The 22,243-nt window shown below is 46.1% G+C and overlaps 1 protein-coding gene across 4 annotated transcripts in view; it reads left to right on the top strand.

The window, feature by feature from the left end:
* Positions 1 to 3,263: 3,263 nt before the first annotated feature.
* Positions 3,264 to 22,243, top strand: part of LOC144668048 (supervillin-like) — a 141,280-nt gene continuing 122,300 nt past the window's right edge. For all 4 annotated transcript variants that reach the window (XM_078529795.1, XM_078529791.1, XM_078529793.1 and 1 more), the window contains exons 1-2: positions 3,264 to 3,903; positions 18,184 to 18,221. In XM_078529795.1, the coding sequence (XP_078385921.1) occupies positions 3,386 to 3,903; positions 18,184 to 18,221 (556 nt within the window). In that variant the 5' untranslated portion in view covers positions 3,264 to 3,385. The remainder of the gene's footprint in view (positions 3,904 to 18,183; positions 18,222 to 22,243) is intronic.

The following is a 22,243-nucleotide window of genomic DNA, read 5'->3' as shown; positions in this document are numbered from 1 at the left end:
TGTCCTTCATTTTCAAATCCAAATACAGTTTCCCCCATGTTCCTGAGGGAGATTTTCCAATCCTATGTCCCAGCCTCATTCCTCCCTTGACTGTGGGCCTGGTTCCTTGCTCCTTCTCTCCACCATCTGATGCCAGTTTTTAGCCACTAAACTTCTGGAATTCACTTCCCAAATCATTTTGCCTTGCCATCTTTATATCCGATTTTTTAAAAAAAAAATCCTCTTAAAATTTGAGATAGATTTCAACTTTTACTGTTGGCTGGGAGAACTGATGGCAGCAGGTCAGTCACCTGTTAAACATCCTGCTCAATGTTCTTTTCCATTGAAGGTAATAGAAAGGTATAGCAGACAGGCTGTATAATGGGCAGATGATTCACTATCACTAGTTTTCCTCCAGATGGTGAAAGTGAAAATATACCAACGTATTTTTTCAACCATGCTTTCAGCTTTTCACAATTGCTCACTCCCTATTTACCTCGCTCTCAGAAACCCCTTTACTGGATGGGTACTCTGTCAATATATGTTGTTGAGCCCTTTCGCTTGTTACAACAACAACTTAAATTTATATCGCGCCTTTAAAGTAATAAAACATCCCACGAGACTTCACAGGAGCATTATAAGCCAAAGTATGATAACGAACCACATAAGGAGATATTGGGTCAGATGACCAAAGGTTTGGTCAAAGAGAGAGTTTCTTACAAGTGTATTAAAGGAGGAAAGCGAGGTAGAGAAGCAGAGAGGTGTAAGGAGGATATTCCAAAGCTAGGTGCCTGGGCAATTGAAGGCACGGCCACCAATAGTGGGGCAATTATAACTGGGAAGGCACAAGAGACCAGAATTAGAGGAGCGCAATCTCTCAGAGGGTTGTGGGGCTGGAGGAGGTTAGAGATAGGGAGGGGTGAGGCCGTGGAGGGATTGAAAACAAAGATGAGAAATTTAAAGCCAATACACATTTCTTTAAAACTGGTGGCAAGTTTCTTTCTCCTGCATTGCTGGTGCTCATGTTTTATACGCAGTACTATTTTAGCCTGCTCATGGCCTGTTGATCCAAAAACCTCGTTAACAATGGGGAGTCAAAAGCAGCACTTGACACCTTCATGTCACTGGGAGTCTTCAGTCTCTGTTCTACTGTTATTTTTGAAGTTTCAAATATAAATGACCTCAGCACTGCCATTTAACCTTGGGAATTTGGGAGTGAATCCAGCTCACACAGATGGGAGAAAGGTTTGCTTGGGTTAGCTCTCCACAATTCAAAGGAACTATCTTTAAAGCCCTTTAAGTAGCTTATTTCCTCATTTATGTGGAAATAAACTGGGCGAAAGCACAGTCAGGTGAGTTCTCTGCTTATTACTAAGATTTCCAGTTCCCTTTCTAATTACCAGTGAAGGGAGAGGGGGCCCTTTGAGTGCCAGTCTCCCAGACATTGGCATGGAAGCTGGCAGTCAGCAGCACCTACAGTCCATACCAGAATTCACTTTCTATCCTTGTCAAACAGCAACCACAAATATTATGGATTCTAAAGGATTTAAGATTTTTTTCCAATTTAAGGAAACCAGGCCAAGATGCAATGAGAGATAGACAGTGGCCACACTACTAATCCCCCCCACCATCCCCCCCCCACATTGAGCAGGATAGGGTGGTGGGGGGAAATGGGGCAGAATTAGAAGTGAAATACATGAAATGCACCCTGCCACACCTATCATTTTACACCTGCAGACATTGGGCCATACAAATTTTCCACCGTGGCAAGGTGGCATGCTTAATTAACAGTGTAATAGGGCGCTCAACTTGAAATTTATTGTTGCTGCACAGCTTTCCAAGGGGTTGGGAAATCAATAGTGAAATAGATGCGGGGCTATGGTAAGTGGCTGTTTCAACACTCCTTGTGGACCAGAAGGAGCGGGAGTACCACCACCCAGTCCCTCAAGGGAATCTTTGGCTCCCGCCCAGCCCCAATTGTTAGCCTCCCCAATATTGATCACTGGCCTCTTCATGACCCCCTCCTCTTCCCTTCCCCCTCCTGATTGCTAACTACTCAATTGGACCTACCCCCCACCCCCTAACCTGATTGCAGGCCTCTTCTATCCCAACCCATCCCCCATTCCCGATTGCCAGGGACAGTTCCCAATGGTCTCCAGCTACTGCATTTTGCAGCTGGTGTACCTCTCCACCAGCTGACCAGACCAGTCATTTGGCTGGCTGATGGGTAGGAGTCTGAACTACAAAGTGCTAATGAGGTCGTAACATTAGTATTGGCACCACCTCTGTATCCCTGGCCTTGCTGGATTCTTTAGCTGTTTCTCACCTCCACCTATCTCCCCATAAGTATCATGGCCCTTGAGATTATGAGAAAATTATGAGAAAAGTGAGTGAAAAGGCCAGAGACTCATGTCACCTTCATTTGCTACTGGCTCATGGCCCCTCTACACTGTATCCCATCCACTGGCCACTCATTTTGTTCTGTATGGCTGGAGTAACTGCCTCCCTTTCTACTCAGTCACCTCACTGCATTGCTCCTTATGTAATCCTGCCAACGAAAGCCCAATCATCAGATTCTCAACACATGGAGATAAATGAGCAAATCTCCAGAAAATATTTTCAAAATGCTGGTGAAAGATTTAGCACAAAAGGACCAACAATTTAGCTTCTACCTTTCTGACTGCCTTTCTTGCTCACAATCAGAAGCAATGCATATCACGTAAGCATCAGAAGATGCATGAGTTTAGGGAACCTCGATACAAGGCACTTGAGACCACCTATAAAATCTAGCCTTGTAACTGACCCAAATGGCTCTAGCCCATAAACGTTTTATTGATTCCATATGGAGTGTGCTTCAGTGTAAAGATTGGCAGTAAGCACTGTGCCAGGCAAACAAAAGGTGATCTATTTAATTTGTGCTATACTTTAATTGAGAGCAGTGCTTATTGCCAATGTTAGACTCTGACTGGGTAAGCAATGCTATTCTACAGAACTTCTCTCCTTCACCTAGATAAATAGAAATAAAATGACCCAAATGGAAGCTCCATTATAAAAACACACATTGGCCACACTATAAAAAGACACAGAGAAATCAAAGAGCAGGAAAACATGCCTTCTGCCTTGGGAAGTTTCCTGCTTGTGACCATACTCTCTTCTGTCCATCTGCCCTCTCCTTGCCTTCATTATCATTTCTCTCTGTCTGCAGGATTCATTTCTTTTCCTCACACTAAGCTTAAAATTAAAATTTTCTATTCTCTTTCTTATTAACAGTGAGAGGAGAGGGGTCTTTTGAGTGCCAGTTTCCTAGGCATCGGCGAGAAGGCTGACTGCTATTGCTCTTAGTGCCCACGAGAACGTCACTTTCTACCCAACCTTTCTGCCCTTCCCAACAGATGTCACAAACATCATGCATTCTGAGGAGAACCAGCTGACAGAAGCTCGGGCAGAATGCATTGCCAGGTTCAAGGCTCAGAGGCACCGAGGCTTGGCCGAAAAAATCAGCAACCTCGCTGAAAATACCATCGTCATTGCCAAATGCTTGAGGAAGGAGAAGGAAAAGGAACCTTTGGAAAATAGACATTCTCTTCCAGAAAGATCCAAGGCACTGGAGAGCTTTGTGAGCAAATCGACTCTGCACGTTCCTTTCAAACTCCGGGGATTAAAGGGCACTGAAATTCCGAAAGAAATCGTTTTGCATAAAGACAGTGGGAACGCCATGGAAAAGGAGGGTTCCTTGTGTGTCCAAAGCCGAAACAGTAGGAATGAAGTTTGGGCAGCAGGGAAAGGGCTTGGTGATTCTCATGTTCAGGAGATTGATGGTTGCTACAAAGAAAATGTGACTGTTGGTTTGGAAAAATCGCTGCTTTTCCCACAGCAATCGTCTATTCTTGAGACCCAAATCACAGGTTTACCTCCACGAGTGAGGTTAGTATTTGTGTTTTTAGTTAATGCATGACTGATTATTCAAGTTGCTGAGGGATCATGTGTCTCCATGCAGTTAAACATTCTTGGAGATTGTTGCCATTTATCTCATGCTGCCTTTGTAGTTCTAAATGGATAGAGCTCTCCTTTTACTGATAGCTAAAGAAAATTGACTTTTACTTTATTCCATGTCTGTCTGCAAGAGAGTATGTTCATCTCAATGAGTTATCCAGTTAGCTCTATTGGTTAAATACTGAACTGGAGGTTAGTAAATTGTCGGCTTGACTTTCATCAGAGCTCATTCAGCATTTTAACCTTCTGAGACAGATAAAATGAGCATCACCAGAGAAAGCAAGGGATTACATAGACTGTGCAGTCCTACTGTCATAGTGGGATGAGAACGTCAACATCTCCAAGTCTCACACTATCCTTGCCTTGCACTCTTCGTTGTTACCAGGTTAAAATCCTGCAACTACATACCTAACAGCAATGAGCAGAATTGGCCCAGATTTGCACTAAGTGCGGTAGCGGGCGGGTAAATGATGTTTTACCTGCCGGATGCAATGGTGGCTTCACACGCCGTATTGCCCCAGATCCCCGCATTAATTGTGCATTCCCGGGAAACATGCCGTTTCCACGGCGGGCAGGCTCTCATTCGCCTGCTGCGCTATCACCTCGCCGCTTCACCGTGCCAAGTGCCATATTTAAAGTCTAGCTACACGCACATCTCTCAGCGATTCCAGCCCACGACTGCTGCAAAAAAGACATGGCCCTGAAAAGCACAAAGACTGCAGCCCCCAGGTTTGATGGCACATCTCTCCAGCACCTTTTGGACGCAGTGCAGGCTCACTGTGATGTCCTCTACCCCAGCTCTGGCCGCAGGATGGGCAGCAACCTCACTAATCCAGCTTGGGAGGCGGTGACAGCGGTGGCCAGCACCAATGCCCTGCAAAAGAGGATACCCACCCAGTGCCACTACAGGATGAATGGTCTCATCTGTTCTACCAGGGTAATTCACTCTTCTCATCACTCTCAACTCACACACTCACAAACCCATCGCACTTCAAGGGACAACACCATTAACTCTCACACACACCCACACATCTCCATCAGTCTCAAACGCTCTCCAGCTCACATCCTCATCCTGTCCATGGCTCCACTCACCACACAAACATTCCACGCAGAGCCATGTGTCCTGCTCACACTCTCTCCATCTGTTTTCATGCAGGAGAAGCTTGCTCACATCAGGAGGGAGAGGTCCCAGACCTGGGGGTGGAGTGGCCCACATTAGGCCCCTCACTCGCTTTGAGGAGTGTGCCATCACGCTGACTGGTGAGGACATGGAACATTCCTGCGGTAACAGTGAGGTCCACAGAGAACACCCTCATAAGGATCCCGCACAACATCATCCCTCTCTCAACGCAAATTTGAGTGCTCTCTCTCCTGCTTTTGACTCTGCTGCCTGCACTACTTATTTCTACTTTGGTTCACAAGGAGCTCTGCCAAGTGACCGACACCCTCAGCCAGCCATTCCCTCAGCTACATCCACATTCTCGCCTCCAGCCAAGAGGACACCTCCTCCACTGAAGAGCTGGGAATAAGCAGCCTGGAAGACCCATCACAGCGCTTACCCACACCCTGCACCAGCGCAGAGACACACACCTCGATGGGACCTAGATCTAGAGCAGGCTTGGGTTCACAATCTGGTGTTCACCGCACGGACACATGTCCGCAGTAGAAGGAGGCAGATTTGGCCAAGTTCCCTGGCACTCGGAGGACTGCTGGGGAAGAGGTATCTGTGAGGTCCGAGTCAGTTGACAAGCCTCTAGATTTGGCCTTCCAACTCATCATGGAGAGTCAGCAGGAGGTGTGGGAACATTACACAGAGCTGTTGGAATCCCTCAACACAGCAAGTCCAAGGAGTGTGTCTGCCTGCTCTCTGATGAAGTGGTGCCCACATGTGAGTGTGTGGAGGTCTCCATGGGGAGGATGGCGAACTCCATGGAGACCCTGGTCCAACAGAATACGGAGATTTGTGCAGACGTGCACTCCATCGCGGGAGCCGTGGATGAGTTCCTGCAGTGGCATTGAGAGGGGGAAACGGGGCACCTCGACATCCCTCCAGGTGCTCTTTCCCCTCATGGAGTCAGGCTGGGTCCCCGAGCACCCGAAGGGAGGGGGAGCAGCAGTTGGACACCCCTGGGACATCTACTGAGGAATTTCAGAGGCTGTACTCTCCCTCCAAGTCCCCTTTGCCTGTGAGCCCCTCAACCTCATCCTCTGTTAGTGCAGAGGGAGCAGCTGGCCAACGAGTGATTCTGGAGGGAGGAGTGTGAGTGTGGCAGGGTCTTTCGGAACTGCATGCAAGCACTCTCCCATGCACGTGGATCCTTCACGTATCACACTCACCTCAATGTCCTGAGCATTTTCAATGCTGTCTGCTGGGGTTCGCTTTCAGTTGTCCATCTGAGTTGACCTACATCTCCGCCCACCCAGTGATCACACCCCCATGCAGCACCTGAACTCGCCCACCACGACTCTCATTTCACTTTCGATTTGGACAGCATGGTCTGGATTCAGTTTTTCGTGTGCTCTCCCATCTTTTTCCCTCCCTCAGTCGCTCATTTCCTTTTCCCCATCACAGTTGACCTCTCTGGCATCACCTTCCACCTCCCCTCCGTGACCTACCAGCCACAACCCTTACCTTTCGAGGATGTCCTGGTGAATGTGCATGTTCCCTTCCTTCCCAAAAATCCCATCCCCATCCACATTCACCTCCCCATCCTCCTCCTTCCCACCTCCAGGGTCCGTGCCTGTTTCCAAGTCCCCACCTAACCATCCTCATCCTCCCTTCTACTGCTACCATCGAACCTTCACCCTCCCACCCCTCTGGCCTCAGTCATTCTCACCATTCCCTCGTACCACACCCACCCTTAGCTCACTCCCCAAGAGGCAGTCACAGACCCATCAGAAACCTCCCTTGCACGTTCACATGGACATACCCCCCCTCCAGACCCCTGTCCCCCCGGAAGCCTCCCCCCACCCCCTGCTTTATCTTCCCACTTCCCCCCCCCCACCACCTCCCCCCCCCCGCCCGCCTAGTCCCTCCCCCTTACTGACTACCTCAGGCACCCTTACTTCTTCAGCCACCCTTAGTCCTACACCCCCTCCCACCAACTCCTTCATCCAGCCTCACCTCTTCCTCCAGTCTCACTTCTTCCTTCAGCCTTGCTCCTTCCCTCTTCCTGACTCCCTCAGACACCTTCAAATCTTTCTCCAGCTTTACTCCTTCCCCCTTCCTGACTCCTTCCTCCACCCTTACTTCTTCCTCTACCCTTATTCCCTCCCCTCTGCACACTCTTTCCTCCTTCCGGACTCCCTCCCTTCTCTACACTCCTTTCTCCCGCTGGACTCCCTCCCCTGTCCGCGTTTCTTCCCCTCTGAACTCCTTCCTTTATACCTTCCACATCCCCATACACATACCTCCCCAGTTGCCATCTTCTCCCCCGTTACCCCCTCCTCCCTTCCTCCACAACCTTAACCCCCACCGACACCTTCATTCCCCCACTCCCAACCCCACACCCTCGACACCTTCATTCCACCCCCCCTCCAACCTCACCCTCCCTCGAAACCTCTTCCTCTCCCAGTCAATCTTAGACCTTCCTCTCCCACCCCCTTAACCATGTGAGCATCAATGGTGACTTTCCAACTTCTGTGAGCTGCTTCTCAGCAGATCCATGTCCATGAGAATCCACCCAGTGTGCCATGGACATTCCTCCAGGATCCCGTTGCTGTCGGGCTCCAGCATCTTCTGCTCCTCTGATGTCCACCATGTGAGCAAGGCTCTGGTTGTAAGTCCCGGCTTTTGCATGTTACAGTTGTCAAGGCACGTTCTGCACCGGCGTGTTTTCCTGCTGACATGGGCGGACGATCCAGCCGGGAGGTGGAGTGGGGGGAATGAGTCCGGTGGGCTAGCCTTATAATGATATGCCGATGTATTACAATGAGGTTCCTGATGTCGGATGGCGGGAAACGCAGCCCGTTATCAACGGGCGGGGCGGACAATCACAAACTGGTTTCACGGCACTGTGAAACTGATTTTTGGCCTTCCCGCCATATTGTCTGCTCACGCCACCAATTACACCCAACGCCAGTGGGTGTGGAACATCCTGGCCATTACTGGAGCGTCATCATCACATGGAATGCAATTGTTCAAATCGATCAATTTCTTCTCAACTATGGTATGAGAAATAAATACTAACCTTGCCAGTGATGCTCACATCCCAAAGAATTAATAAATGAAACCTATCTGTCCCTGGGTACCCTCATCAGCTGCAAAAGAAACAAGAATTCAAATACCTCATGCTACCTTCTGGTAAATGTGTGGCTTTTGGCCTGTTAATCTGTCTTTCCTCTTTTTCTCTCTCTCTTTCTCTCTGTCACTCTCTCTGTTCCTCTCTGTCGCTCTCTGCCTCCCTGTTCCTCTATGTATCTCTCTCTCTATCTTTGTCCCTCTCTCTGCCTCTCTGTCTTTCTCTCTCTGTGTCTCTCTCACTCTCAGTTCTCTGTTTCTCTCTGCCTCTCTCTCTCTCTCTCTGCCTCCCTGTTCCAAAATGTTTCTCTCTTTATCACCGAGTGTTTCTCTCCCTGACCCTCTCTGTCCCTGCCTCTCTATTTTCTTCCTTTCTCTTTCTGCTTTGACTCTGTCTCTTGTTTTCTCTTACTCTTTTTTTCCTTTCCCTTTCTCTCTTTTGACTCTACCTCCTTCTGCTGTTTCTCCTTTGGCTTTCTCTCTTTGTCCTTCACTCTCTCTTTCTCCTTTCACTCAGTCTCTCTTTTGCCTTTCACTCTCTCTTTCCCTTCCTCTCTGTTACATTTGAAACGTAATTGACAATGTCCATAAAGAAGAAACAAAAGCCTCCCATCATATCACCAACGAAAAGCCTATTGCATTCAACAGGACTGATACAGGACAGATGTCTGTCAAAGGAATATAAACCTTGTGTAACAGAAATCTACACACATTAATCATTTTAACATTTTAGTTGTGTGATGATATTTAATATCATGCAGCTTTCGTTTCTAGTTGTACACGCAAAATACATTACTTGGAGTTTAATTGTGAAGGACAGGTGATATAATTCATTGGAATGTTAATCTTTCATTTCTACCAGTGTTAGACTAATACTTTCCAAAGAGGTTCTTCCAGCCATGTGTAACGTCTGTGCAGCTTGAGCTGTTAGTCAGGTGCCACAGGTGATTAATGTCCCAGTGGTTTTATATATCTGGTTCTAATCCAGAATTCACTGGGGAGCTGTGAGGGGGAGAACTCTGTGTAAAACTGCCCTTGGCATCAATTCTCCATTTCAAATGATCTGGAATGCAAAATGTTGAGAAGGTAAGGAGGACCAGTTTAATAAGGTCTCGGTTATGCTACAAGCCATCAAACTTAGGTTGCTATTAAATTCTACATAGCAAATTCCATTTGTTTTATGTTGTGCGAGGTGCAGGATATCAGGATTGGGGGGATGGATAATGATGCGTTGCAGACATCCAGTGGATGTGGGCATCAAACACTTGTTAGCCTGTTAGCTTCATGCGAGTTCATTCGATGATGGTAAAACAATATTTTCACTCGTTTAAAGTTTAATCCTCGAAATAAGGTGAAATACTTTTTAAAAAATCAAATGAACCTGATTCAGGGAAACGAGATCTATCAAGTATACAGTCCTTGGGCTCAAACTTCGCAGGTCGTATCAAACTCCTGTTATAATTCATCACCGTTACTACTTTTCTAAGCCTCAAAATTTATCAAAATATCAACATATGGTCAACTCCACAGAGTTCTAAATACAGAGTAGTGACTAAAGGGTGATCTACAGTGCTTCTGATTGACAAAGGTAAGGATAATCATCTCCCACTTTACTGTCATCCTCCATTTTCTCAGCCTTCTTATTTCTTCCTGAGCTGGATTTTACGGTTCCCGCCAGGAATGTTTTCGTGGGGGCGGGTGGGTGGGGGGGCATATGGAATATGCCAGGTGGCTAGTCCACCACCTGAACGCCTACTCCCGATGAGGTAAGGCGCCCGCCCACTCTTAGGCCTATTGAGGCCCTTAAGTGTCCAATTATTTCGCACTCAAGGTCCTCAATCCGCCTTCACTGCCATAATACACTTGGCAATGGAAGGCAGCGAGAGTGAGAAGGACCTCTTTTCAGTCAAGCTGGTGAAAAGGCGGGAAGGAAGTTGGGGGGGAATACATCATTTGGAGGGTGCCCTGTGCACCTTGGGGATTCCCCCCGCAAGATCATTCCCTCCCTTTGTGCCTCCCTACCTGGCCAGCTCTAAAACCCGCTCCTACCCTGCCTCCCTCCTTCCCTATGGTGCTCAATCCCTCCCCGTCCTAAAAGCCTAGAGCCTATCTCGGTCTGGTCTCCGTGATCTTCTTACCAGAACCTCCTTGCAGTCCCAGCAGCACCCACTACTGAGTCCTGGTGCTGCTAGAACTGCAAGAATTGACGGTCAATCTGATTGACTGGCAGCTCTCGAGGGAGGGTCTTCCTTCCACTGAGGGGTGGAAGTCCCTCTCTCTGCTTGTTAAGCCTCCCTCAGTGTGTTATCATGGTGGGGCAACCTTATCTGGTTTGAGACTGACTTTTCTTCCCGGGAGCTGAGCATTTTGCAGCCTTGTAAAATCCAGTCCCCTAAGTTTGTCCAATAAGCCTAAAGTTAAATTTTGGGTTCACTAAGTAAAACTTCAAGAATCTGTCAAATAACTGGGTTACAATTCCCAGCAGCAAACACTGGGTTACAATTCCCAGCAGGAAGCGCTGGGTTACAATTCCCAGCAGGGAACGCTGGGTTACAATTCCCAGCAGGGAACGCTGGGTTACAATTCCCAGCAGGGAACGCTGGGTTATAATTCCCAGCAGGGAACACTGGGTTACAATTCCCAGCAGAGAACACGGTGTTACAATTCCCAGCAGGGAACACTGGGTTACAATTCCCAGCAGGGAACGCTGGGTTACAATTCCCAGCAGAGAACACGGTGTTACAACTCCCAGCAGAGAACACGGTGTTACAATTCCCAGCAGAGAACACGGTGTTACAATTCCCAGCAGGGAACACTGGGTTACAATTCCCAGCAGGGAACACTGTGTTACAATTCCCAGCAGGGAACACTCGGTTACAATTCCCAGCGGAGAACACGGTGTTACAATTCCCAGCAGAGAACACTCGGTTACAATTCCCAGCAGAGAACAGTGTTACAATTCCCAGCAGGGGACACTGGGTTACAATTCCCAGCAGGGAACGCTGGGTTACAATTCCCAGCAGAGAACAGTGTTACAATTCCCAGCAGGGAACACTGGGTTACAGTTCCCAGCAGCAAACACTGGGTTACAATTCCCAGCAGGGAACACTGGGTCACAATTCCCAGCAGCGAACACTGGGTTACAATTCCCAGCAGGGAACACTGGCTTACAGTTCCCAGCAGGGAACACTGGGTTACAATTCCCAGCAGGGAACACTGGGTTACAGTTCCCAGCAGGGAACACTGGGTTACAGTTCCCAGCAGGGAACACTGGGTTACAATTCCCAGCAGAGAACACGGTGTTACAATTCCCAGCAGGGAACACTGGGTTACAGTTCCCAGCAGGGAACACTGGGTTACAGTTCCCAGCAGGGAACACTGGGTTACAGTTCCCAGCAGGGAACACTGGGTTACAGTTCCCAGCAGGGAACACTGGGTTACAATTCCCAGCAGAGAACACTGGGTTACAGTTCCCAGCAGGGAACACTGGGTTACAATTCCCAGCAGCAAGCACTGGCTTATGATTAAGATGTTGCTGATTTCCCCTCCCTAATTCAATGGTTTCAAATATTTGGGTCCACTAAACGTGATGTTTTAAGTTGTTAAGACCTGTGAGGGAATCTAAAACTGAGGAACATAGAGAGAAGAAAATAAATCCAGTAGGGAATTCAGGAGAAGCGTTTTACCCAGGGAGTAATTAGAATGTGAAATTGACTACCACAGGGAGTAGTTGCGGCAAATAATGTAGATACATTTAAAGGCAAGAATAGGTTAGGCTGATGGAGCTAAATAATGTAGGTTGGGAGGAAGCACATGTGGAGCATAAACACTGGCAAAGACATGTCAAGCCGAATGCACTGTTCCTCCACTGTAAATATTTTGCAACTCCTCTCCAGAAGCCCAGCAAAGCTCTGATGGTAAACTTTTCTGGTAGATATACGCTACAGGCACCAGTTCACAAAGCGCCAGTGGTACGGAAGGTCTCCTGTTACGACGGCAGTGGCTCACGGCGCCCTGAGCTGGCAATGGTGGACACGCGGGTCTCCGTGGGTTGTCTGCGCAGCACTTTCCTGGGGAAGAGCAGCAGCTGCTGCGAAGATAAAGTGTAGGTGCCGAGGCTTGCTCTGCGTTCCACCTGACTTACCCAATTGCTAAAATACACTTAGGTTCTGAGCATTAATCCAGAAGAGCTTTGTTGGTTTGTTTGGCTGATGTTAGAAGCCATGTAGAAAATAGTCTGGTTCAGCCCTTAGTGCCTTTAAACATAATGATCGGGGAGTTTTGTGGTTTTCGAAGTATTTATTCACTGAGGTCAATGCATTCCGGAGCACGGTTATTCAGTAATTAAATTCCAGTTTTCAGCACAACTTTTGTTGCCAATTTTGGTAACAAAGGAAGCCCAGAGCCAGCAATCAAGTATTGCTGTGTCTGCCTTACAACTGCACTACATTGTGCCTTGCTGCAGTCTGGTACGAATGCAGAATGTAGTTGTGGGGAGTGTTGTTCAATATGTTGACAATTAGCCTCATGAGGGAAAATGGGAATCCAGATGTGGCCAATTGCATTTCTAATTAGCATACAAAAAATTAGTACTAGACACCGTGGTTGGGCATGTAATCTTAACACTCATACGCATGGCGTTTGCATGTAGATTTGAACCTTTTCTGTGTGTTTGTCAGTAAAACAAGCGTGTGAGTATTTTTTCATTGATGTGAGTGCTTTACTTCCTTAGTTACTGAATGGTGGCAGATGTTTGTTAGGTAAATGTATGCATGTGTGAAATACATTTACCTGTATTGTGTGCTGATGGGTATTTGAAGGCATGGGGGATGGAGTGGGAGAGCGGAACTGACTGGACTGCTCTGCAGGGAGTTGGCATTGACTCAGTGGGCCAAATGACCTCCACTGTAAATGACTATGACTATGATACTGCATTTTCTATTAAAACTACTGCAGGTGGTTAAAACAGTGTCACCCTAGCAACACCTGTAGCTAATATTTAGGGATCCCAACATGAGTCGCTAAAAATAACAAGTATTCCTACGTGTGATCTTGCTAAATCCAATAACTCAGAAGCATCTTTAAACATGAACAAAGTTAGTGGCCACCTTCCACCCCAAGATCCTTGATGCACTATGACTGGTTCTGGAGTAGGTATTAATCTGCTGTAACAGCTGGAAGAGCTGGAGAACTGGTGATCTGAGCTCTTAACAGATTCCAGGATCCATAATCGACAGCTTTATTGATCTGCAGCAACTTTGAAAAATGGCTTTTGAGGATTAGCCTGTAAGGGAGGGTTGCATCAGTGTCCCCTTTTTAGCAGGTACACTGTTCTTAATAAAAGTCTTTGATTTAAATTGAGCAGATCTAGAATTAACTGGGGGCTGGTGTGAGAGTTGACAAGGTTCCTTGTTCTACAGTTGGAGTATTCAGGGAGAGGTAAAACTAATGTTAATTAACTGCAATGCAGCAAGAGACTTCCCTTTCCCATTCCCCCTCTCCCTTTCCATGAAGACACATGAGCAGTGCCAAACTCAACATGTCTTCTGATTTTATATATAAAATGCTACCGGATGTCTCTGCTATCCTAGGGCTCACCTCACACCATGATTGGTCTCATCTCATTGTCATCACTCTTCTCCCTATCCAGACCTGGATGCCCAAGGGTTAATTCAGTGTCCCAGATCACCAGACTTTCTCCATTGGCTATCTGGTTAGCAGCTGTGGGATGTCCATGTGACTGTGCAACTCACAGAGGCCACGCTAATAAAGACCCAAGGTCCAAAGTGTCTAACGCTTCGCTACTGGGACCAATGGATGGGGTCAGCCAGTCAAAGATCCAAATCTATCTTAGGAAGCATAAATGTAAGATAGTCACTAACAAATCCAATAAAGAAATTCTTTACCCAGAGTGTGGTTGGAATATGGAACTCGCTAATGCAGGGATTAGCTGAGGCGAATAATACAGATACCTTTAAGGAGAAACCGGATAAACACAAGAGGGAGAGAGGAGTAGAAGGGTATGCTGATGGGATTAGATGAGGTAGGGAAGGAGGAGACACAAGTGGAGCAACATCAACATGAAATCTGTTGTTCTGAATGGTTTCTGTGTAAATATTCTCTTTAATTCCATGTCATTCCCTCCAGCCAGAACTTGCTGGTTACCCAAGCATCATAATTTATTTATACCAGGATAAACACACCAGAAGGTGCCCTACTTATTATTCCCACTCCCTTACTACTATTTTACACAGTGTCTATCAGGATCCCCTCCCTCCACCTTCATTTTTATCTGCTCTTCTTATTTTCTCCTCCTTCTCTGTTCATTGTTTTCCCCTTTGTGCTGGTGTCTCTCTGACAATAATGGGGAAGTGAGAGGGTAGGTTATGACCAGAGTGTGACAGGGAATCTCTTCAAGGAAAGTTCACAAGGAACCACTTGTGATATGACCTTCAAACTAGGCCAGGCTCTCTTCATAAGTGTTTCTGTCAAGTGCCTGTTTGAGGAAGATGTGAACACTGCTGAGTAATGCAGAAAAAAAATTGAAATGTAGAAGAACTAAAGGGAAACAGTTGTGACAATTGACAACATAATGAGAGACCTCCTCGGGTACAAATTGGGAAGAATCTCTGGGGAATTTTTGGAAGAGGGATCAGTAAACAGATAGGGACAGCGAGGAGGATGAGAGTTCTTGATCCCCACAGTCATTCCGCTCATACAGCTTGGGTGTGCAGGGGCCTTGGTTTAAGTTACAATGAAATGGCAGAAAGGAATAAAAACAAAAAGCTAAAAGCTACTGCGGATGCTGGAAATCCAAAACAAAAACAGAATTACCTGGAAAAACTCAGCAGGTCTGGCAGCATCGGTGGAGAAGAAATCAAAAATCCGGTTCTGCCGAAGGGTCATGAGGACTCGAAACGTTAACTGATTTCTTCTCCGCCGATGCTGCCAGACCTGCTGAGTTTTTCCAGGTAATTCTGTTTTTGTTTTGGCAGAAAGGAATGACTGGGAGACTTCAACTCAATGACCCTTTGTTTCGGCTTTGCTAAGGTATACAGTGACGGGTAGTTTTATACAATGCAATTGATTGTTTCCATTCATAGCTTGGCTTCCTTAACCCATGGAGGCCTGAGTCCAAATTTTTGGAAGTGTAAATGTTGAATTCTGTTCACCCACCTGATACCTTCAGTTACACACTCAACTGCCAGAACAAGAGTCACTTTGATGCTGTACTTTGTTCATGTTCAAACCAGCAGCAGATCCAGGTCAATTAATCCCTTCCTTCTCTCTGCCTTTTACTTTGCTCACACTGCAAATTTCTTTTCTTTCTCGTTCATGCTGTCCATATTTTGTTCTCTGCTCTCTCTCTCTCTCTCTCTCCTGAACCAGTGGTGATGATGCTACCCTGACACTGAGTCTCGATCTGGCAACAGGGCCTGGCTCAGAGGTGCGGAGGAGGACCAGGCGGTACATTAGCCAAGGCCTGAATCGCAAAACGTCAGACCGGTTCAGGACACAGCCTCTCACAATGACTGAACGGTGAGGTACAAGTGGGCAAGAGGCTGCTATATAATTGTGGCTTGAATGTTTACTTTCAATTAAGAAAAGCAATAGAGCAATGTTTTAATCCAACTTTCCTTCCCATGATGAATAGTCGCTGCAATGCAGAAAACGTCAGAACTGAGTGTTGTACGATATTTTTAACCACATTGGAGGAACTCTGACATTCTATCTGATTTTCATCTCTCCACCAATTTCCTCGCAGCCCCCACCGCCTAGTTTCTTAAAGATGCTGGTTCTTGCAGGGCTGCAGGTTCACGTGCAACCCTAGATAGTGCACGTTGACAACCTATTCAACTGTTGAGGCATCACAGTCATGCCTTATCCTAGCCTACATGCAGATATGGATACTTACCAGTTTCTGGACTGTGATCATGAGCAGGAACTCTGCTGGTCACCATCATGTCCAAGGGATTTTGTTATACTAGTTATAGCACCTCAGCTCCTGCCACACTAACATCAACTAATTCAGCACTGCCAGGAAGGTGAACTGAGGACTTTCCAGTCTGTGGGGCGGAGTGATACACTGAGCCAGTTATCCATCTCATGCTGTAACAAGCCCCCAAGCTAACCTGTCTAACTGCTTACAATGAAACAAGCACTGGAGAGAGAAGTTATGTGATGAAATGATTGTCAATCTGAGCTTTTGTGGCATCTCGCTGAACAGATGACTGCTTGAATGATTGTCCGGGAATAACGTGGCAGGGTTTATATGGGATACTTAAGCCCCAATTTTAACTCAAGTCTTCCGGCAAGGACTGGCTGATGCCAATTTGATGATCCATCTGATACTTTATGCTGGCTATCTGTACACTTTCTCAAATGTTAATCAGAAAAGAAAACACATTTTTGATTAGCCCCTGCTGTAGAAATAGCTGCAATCATAAAATTAGAGCTAGACCAATGAGGACTGAAATCAAAGCACTCAGTTCACACAGTGGGCATTGGAAATGTGGAGCTCTCTTCCCCAAGCTATCTTCATCTTAGGCAGACCCTCGAGACCGGGGTGACTTACATCAATGGGTTCTGAGATGGCTGATAAGTCCAATATGCGACCTGCAGACTCTGCCCCATGTGGGGCAGGTGGTGCTTGAAGGGTTGGGTAGGTGGGTTGTTTGGAGGTTTGTGTGGCCCCCTGACTTCACCTCTGCATGTTCCCAATGAAGTCCCTCGATGTGTTCAGTGCCTCCCTGAATGAACCTTCTCCATTTTGATTGGTCACAAGCCAGGGTCTCCCATGCGTCCGGTGGGGGGGGATGTTTGATCTCTCCAGGGATGCTTTGAAGAAAGCGTTTCCACTGTCCTCCTGGGAGTCTCCTGCTGCAGCCGAGTCCTGAGTAGAGCAGTTGCTTTGGGAGTCTGGTGTCAGGCGTACAACAACATGTCTCACCCAGCGAAGCTGATTTTCAGTGATTAGCGCCTTGATGCTGGGCAAGTCAGCTTTTGAGAGGATGCTGCTGTTGGATTGCCTTTCTTGCCACTGGATTCAGAGGATCTTGCGAAGGCATCGCTGGTGGTACTTCTCCAGTGCTTTAACGCACCTGCTGTAGGTTGTCCAAGTCTCCGAAGCACTTGGACAATCCCCAAAATATGATGAACGTGGGCTCATAGAAAATTTTCAAGACTGAGATCGATCGATTTTTGTTGAGTAAAGTTATTAAGGGATGTGAAGCAAAGGCATGTAAATGGAATTGAGACGCATATCAGCCTTGATCTAATTGAATAGTGGAGAAAGGCTCGAGGGACTGAGTGGATAATTTCTGTTCCTATATCCATATTTAGTTGTTAAAGTTTCAATTAACTTCCAACATCAGCAAAGATCAGAAACTGAGCCGCCATCTCTAATCCCTGCCCTTCATCCCTGTCTGCAATAGAGCTGATAGAAAGATAAGAGACTAGATGGCCTGGTGTGTTGTGATTCATCCTCTGATTATACATGGAGGGTGATTTTCACTTGCATGTCTGTGTGAAAAATGTTGTAACTTCCAAGTACAGAGCAAGCATGGCCCAGGAGCACAATGAAAATTGCTATCATAGGTGCAAGAGTACCAGACTCTAGTACAGTGTCACAAACCTTCCTTTTGTCTTTGTTCCACCCACCCCCCTCCCCCTTTGCTCAAAGCCTATTCAATTTCTAACTTTCCCCACTTCTGATGAAAGGTCACAGGTGTGAAATGTTAACTCTCTTTCTCTCCCTGCGCAGATGCTGCCTAATCTGCTGAATTTTTTTTCCGTCATTTTCTGTTCTTATCTCACCTACGGACATGTAGTTTGTAAAGATTTAATTATCAAACTGAGATTATGCTGTGTTGGGGAAAGATATGAGTTTTGTTAATTTCCCCATAACATCCTTCTGCACAGTTTGTATCAGTGCCTGATGCTCAGTATCTCTCTCCTTTTCGATTTTACAGAAATTCAGTGCTGAACGCAAGCAAGGGAGACACAGAGGGTGAGTACCACATCTGAACTTCCACCCACACCCAATCAACTTGAAATATTGGTGATGTAAACACTTTATAAAAAATCTAAAAAAATTGAGGGCAAATTGTTGCAGGTAATTGCAGAGTGGCCTTTAGACAGTTTCAAACAATAACCTGTAGGGCTGATTTCTGACTTTGTGCCTCTGGTAGGGAGCCAGCCACAAGCATCAGGAACGTGGCACCCTTGTTCCTTTACGACATCTTTCTCTTTTCACTGAACTCATGTAGCGATGTGAACATTGATGCATTGCTGCATATTTCAACCTCCCCTTTCTCATTCCCCCCCTTCCCTGAGGGAGTGATTCACTTTGTGCCTCAGTCCCAATGTTGGTAGCAGCTTTGCTGGACCTCAGATACTTTACACACGAGCCTAGACTATGAGTTGTCAGAGGCCAGCAATTGGAACCCTGCCTTTTTTGTTCTCCCTCCCTAATTCAAGGACTATACTGAGCCTAACTGAAGCCCAGCACAGACTGAATGTAGCTTTTGCTCTCTTGCCAATTACTTTAAAATTGTGCTCTCTTGTCCTCGTTCCTTTCATGAACAGGAACAGTTTCTCCCTATCTACTCTGTCCAGACCAGAAAAAAATGTTCCGCAGCAACATGTTAAAAGTAAAACACAAATTAATTGTTAAATGGATCCTAGCTAGATGGTGAAGTATGAACTAGACACAGATCATTTTCTTGACAGTAGGCTGATTCACAGAATGCAGCATTACAGATCTCTGCCTCCTACCTACCAACCTCTCCAGTGTCCCAGCAGTCCCCTTTTATACTCTTTTGAGTATACCAATACAATAAACAAATGAGCTAATAATCAAATTAGTTAATTAACAGTCCCTTAAAGGGGCACTGTAATAAAAAATCAAAACTTTAAAAGAAACTAACTGAATTTAGATTCCATCAGCTGCTGTAGCAGGATTTGAACCCACAGCCCAAGGCCTAGGTCTCTAATCCAATGACATTACCAATGCATCGCTGTCTCCCCTATGGCCATCCCTTTTTATACTCTTTTGAGCAGAACAAAATAAAACTAAATAACTAATAAAAGAAAACTGAAGAACCGCCCCTTAAAAGGGGCACTGTAACAAAAGCAAAACTTCAACAGAAACTTATCAAATCAAACTAAAATGTCATTGTTGGGGGAAGATAATGAACTACAGAACGCCTTTTTATTCTCCTTTGAAAAACCAGTGACCCAATAGATTAACCTAATTAACAAGGGTGACAAGCCCAGAAGAGACATTAAATTCCACGAGCTACCATAGCAGGATTGGAACCCACATCCCCAGGTCATTACCCTAGGTTCATATCCAATGATATTACCTCTACACCACTGTCTCCCCAAGTCTTTCTAATCTGTGTCAAACATAATTAACTAAGCAATACCTACCACCTTGTTTATCCTTAACTGTAGAAATATAATTGACATAACATTAACATTAATGTTTTGGATTGAGGAGCTTTAATCAGAACAGGTGAATTTAGTGAATTTGACACCTCCTTCCTGCTTTTGCCCTTTAATTCATTGTTGTCGTCATGCCAACCTGATAAACCTTTACATTCAGGGTTCCGGTGCTCTAGTGATTTCTTTTCCATCTCCAGCCCTGCCCAAAGGATTGTATTCACGGGTAATCCCTCATTTCCTGTGAACCAAAACATGACCTTATGCATGGAGTAATGCTGACGGTGCAGTCTAAACAATGAGCTTCTTGTGCTATTAATAAGCTCACTGAATAGTGTGTGAGATACCTCAATGGTAAAATTAGCAGAAGCGAGAGCAAATTTAGGGGATTTAACTAGTCGGCAAAACCTCACTTGCAGCTCCTGCTCCAATAAATTAATAATATCTCAAGAGTACTCAAGTTTATTTAGAAATAATGTTTAATTGGGTCCAGCATCAATAAGTTTATATGTGAAATCAAGAATTCATTGGGTACTCCTATTCATGTCCCTGCTTGTGAAGTACCTGACAGAGGAGGAATCCACACAATGGCCGGGATTTTCCGGCCCCATCGTTGCGGAACTCACCGGGGGAGATTCAATGGCCCGGCCAAAAGTCCATTAACTTTCGGCAGGGCCGGACAATCCCAGCAACAGTTATTCTCACTAACAGAATGGCGAAAGGACATCTTGTACAATACAACTGTCACTCACAGTAGAGTTTGAGAGCCACCTTCCAAAAATTCCATTGACACATCTGACAGTGCAAACAAGGCCTTTGATAAGGTACCACATGGTAGGCTTATGAAAAAGGTTAGTGCCTGTGGAGGCGGGACAAATAGCTAATGGGTAGCAATTTGGCTAGAAGATAGAAAACTGAGAGTAGGCGTAAAGGGTATTTATTCATGTTAATTGGAGGAAGGTGGAAAGTGGTGTTCCGCAAGGCTCGGTGCAGTAACCACTGTTATTCACCAGTTACCTTAATGATTTGGACTTGAAAACAAACAACTCGCTATCTAAATTTGCAGATGCAGCCAAACTATGGGTGAAGCTAACATGGAGCAGGGTTGAGACAAAAGGCAGGAAGACATTAATAAACTTGTAGAATGCGCATTTAACTGGCAAGCAAACTTCAGTATGGATAAGTGTGAGGTGGTACATTTCAGTAGGGAGAGGGAAGCCACATACTTCTTGGCTAAATGGGGTAAAGGAATAGAAGGATCTGGGAGTATAGATACATGAATCATTAGAAGTAGCAATGCGGATTAATAAAGCTATTAAAGATAGAATTGAAAAGCAGAAAAGTTATACTAAACTTTTATAGAACCTTGCTTAGACCACACTTGAAGTACTGTGAGCAGTTCAGGTCTCCATATTATTTTTTCATTCGTATGGACAGGGAAGCAGTTATAATATGTTAAGGTTAACAATCCATTCTATGGCTTCAGCTGATGCAGTGTGAATGGATGTGATGCCACCAGGAATGGATGTCTCAGGGCTGGAGTTCAGTATGTGGGCGATGCTCTGACTTGGATGGCCACAGTCACAATTTAAGCTGTTCCTCATGTTCCACTTGTGGAGCAAGGGGCCACATCCTCCCTGGCCCGTCCTCAAGCAGTTGAGGGTTGTCCACATTTTCCATGGAAGGCGGAAAACTGGGACTTCACCGCTGGCGTCTATTACCAAGGTGCAGTTGGTGATGTTTGCGGTCAACCAGGAGGTGCACCATTGAGAGGTGGGGCTGACGTCAGTTTGTAGAGTATGGAGTGTGTTCTAGTAGGGATGACAGGGTTTCAAACGAGTGTGTGGGGGTTTTTTTTTGAGGTCCTGTGTCAATGTAAGTTCTTTGTTAGCTGTCAGCCATTGGTATTCTTTGAGGAGGATGTTTTCCTGTGAACGCCAGGACAGTCAGTATGTGCTAGCACAGGAAGGCACTCAAATTGTGTTGATTTGAATGTCCCAGAAATAATCCTCATGGCTTCCCAGAGGTGAATATCGACCACATTTCTGTGGCCACTCCTGAACCAGATTGAGCAGCAATTGTGTTGTTGGATGGACCAGGGCGGGTGAAGCAGTGCGAGGTGTGTTGACTCTGCTGCCCCAGGTGGTACCCACCAGTTTTCGCAATAGATTCACCCTCGTCTTGACCTTGGCTCTGGTGTTCTGGAGGTGTTGCTGGTGGGTCAAGAGTGATTCCAAGTTATTTTGGAATTGGGTCATGGGTGAGTGGTTGGCCACAGAACTGGACATGAGGTTCCTCCCTGGACTTCGAGTTGTTCAGGTGGAAAGCTGAAATGACAGTCTTGGCAGGATTTGCTTGAAATCTCCATGTTGGCTCCAGAGACCATGGGTCTTCAGTGAGTGTTTTCTCAATGTCCTGGAGTTCTTTAGTTTGGAAAGCCAGGGCCAAGTCGTCAGCATATGTGAAGAGCCTTGACATTGTGGTAGGGAGATCGCTGGTATATATGTTGCAGAGAGCCGGTGTGAGGACTGAACCCCGTGGAGCCCATTTTGTTGGGAATGTGTGGGCAGCTGACAAGGAGCTGTC

This window comes from Cetorhinus maximus, chromosome 25, assembly GCF_964194155.1.
Source record: "Cetorhinus maximus chromosome 25, sCetMax3.hap1.1, whole genome shotgun sequence".
NCBI lineage: Eukaryota > Metazoa > Chordata > Chondrichthyes > Lamniformes > Cetorhinidae > Cetorhinus > Cetorhinus maximus.
The sequence above is the reverse complement of the archived record's forward strand: the minus strand, read 5'-3'. Positions and strand labels throughout refer to the sequence as shown.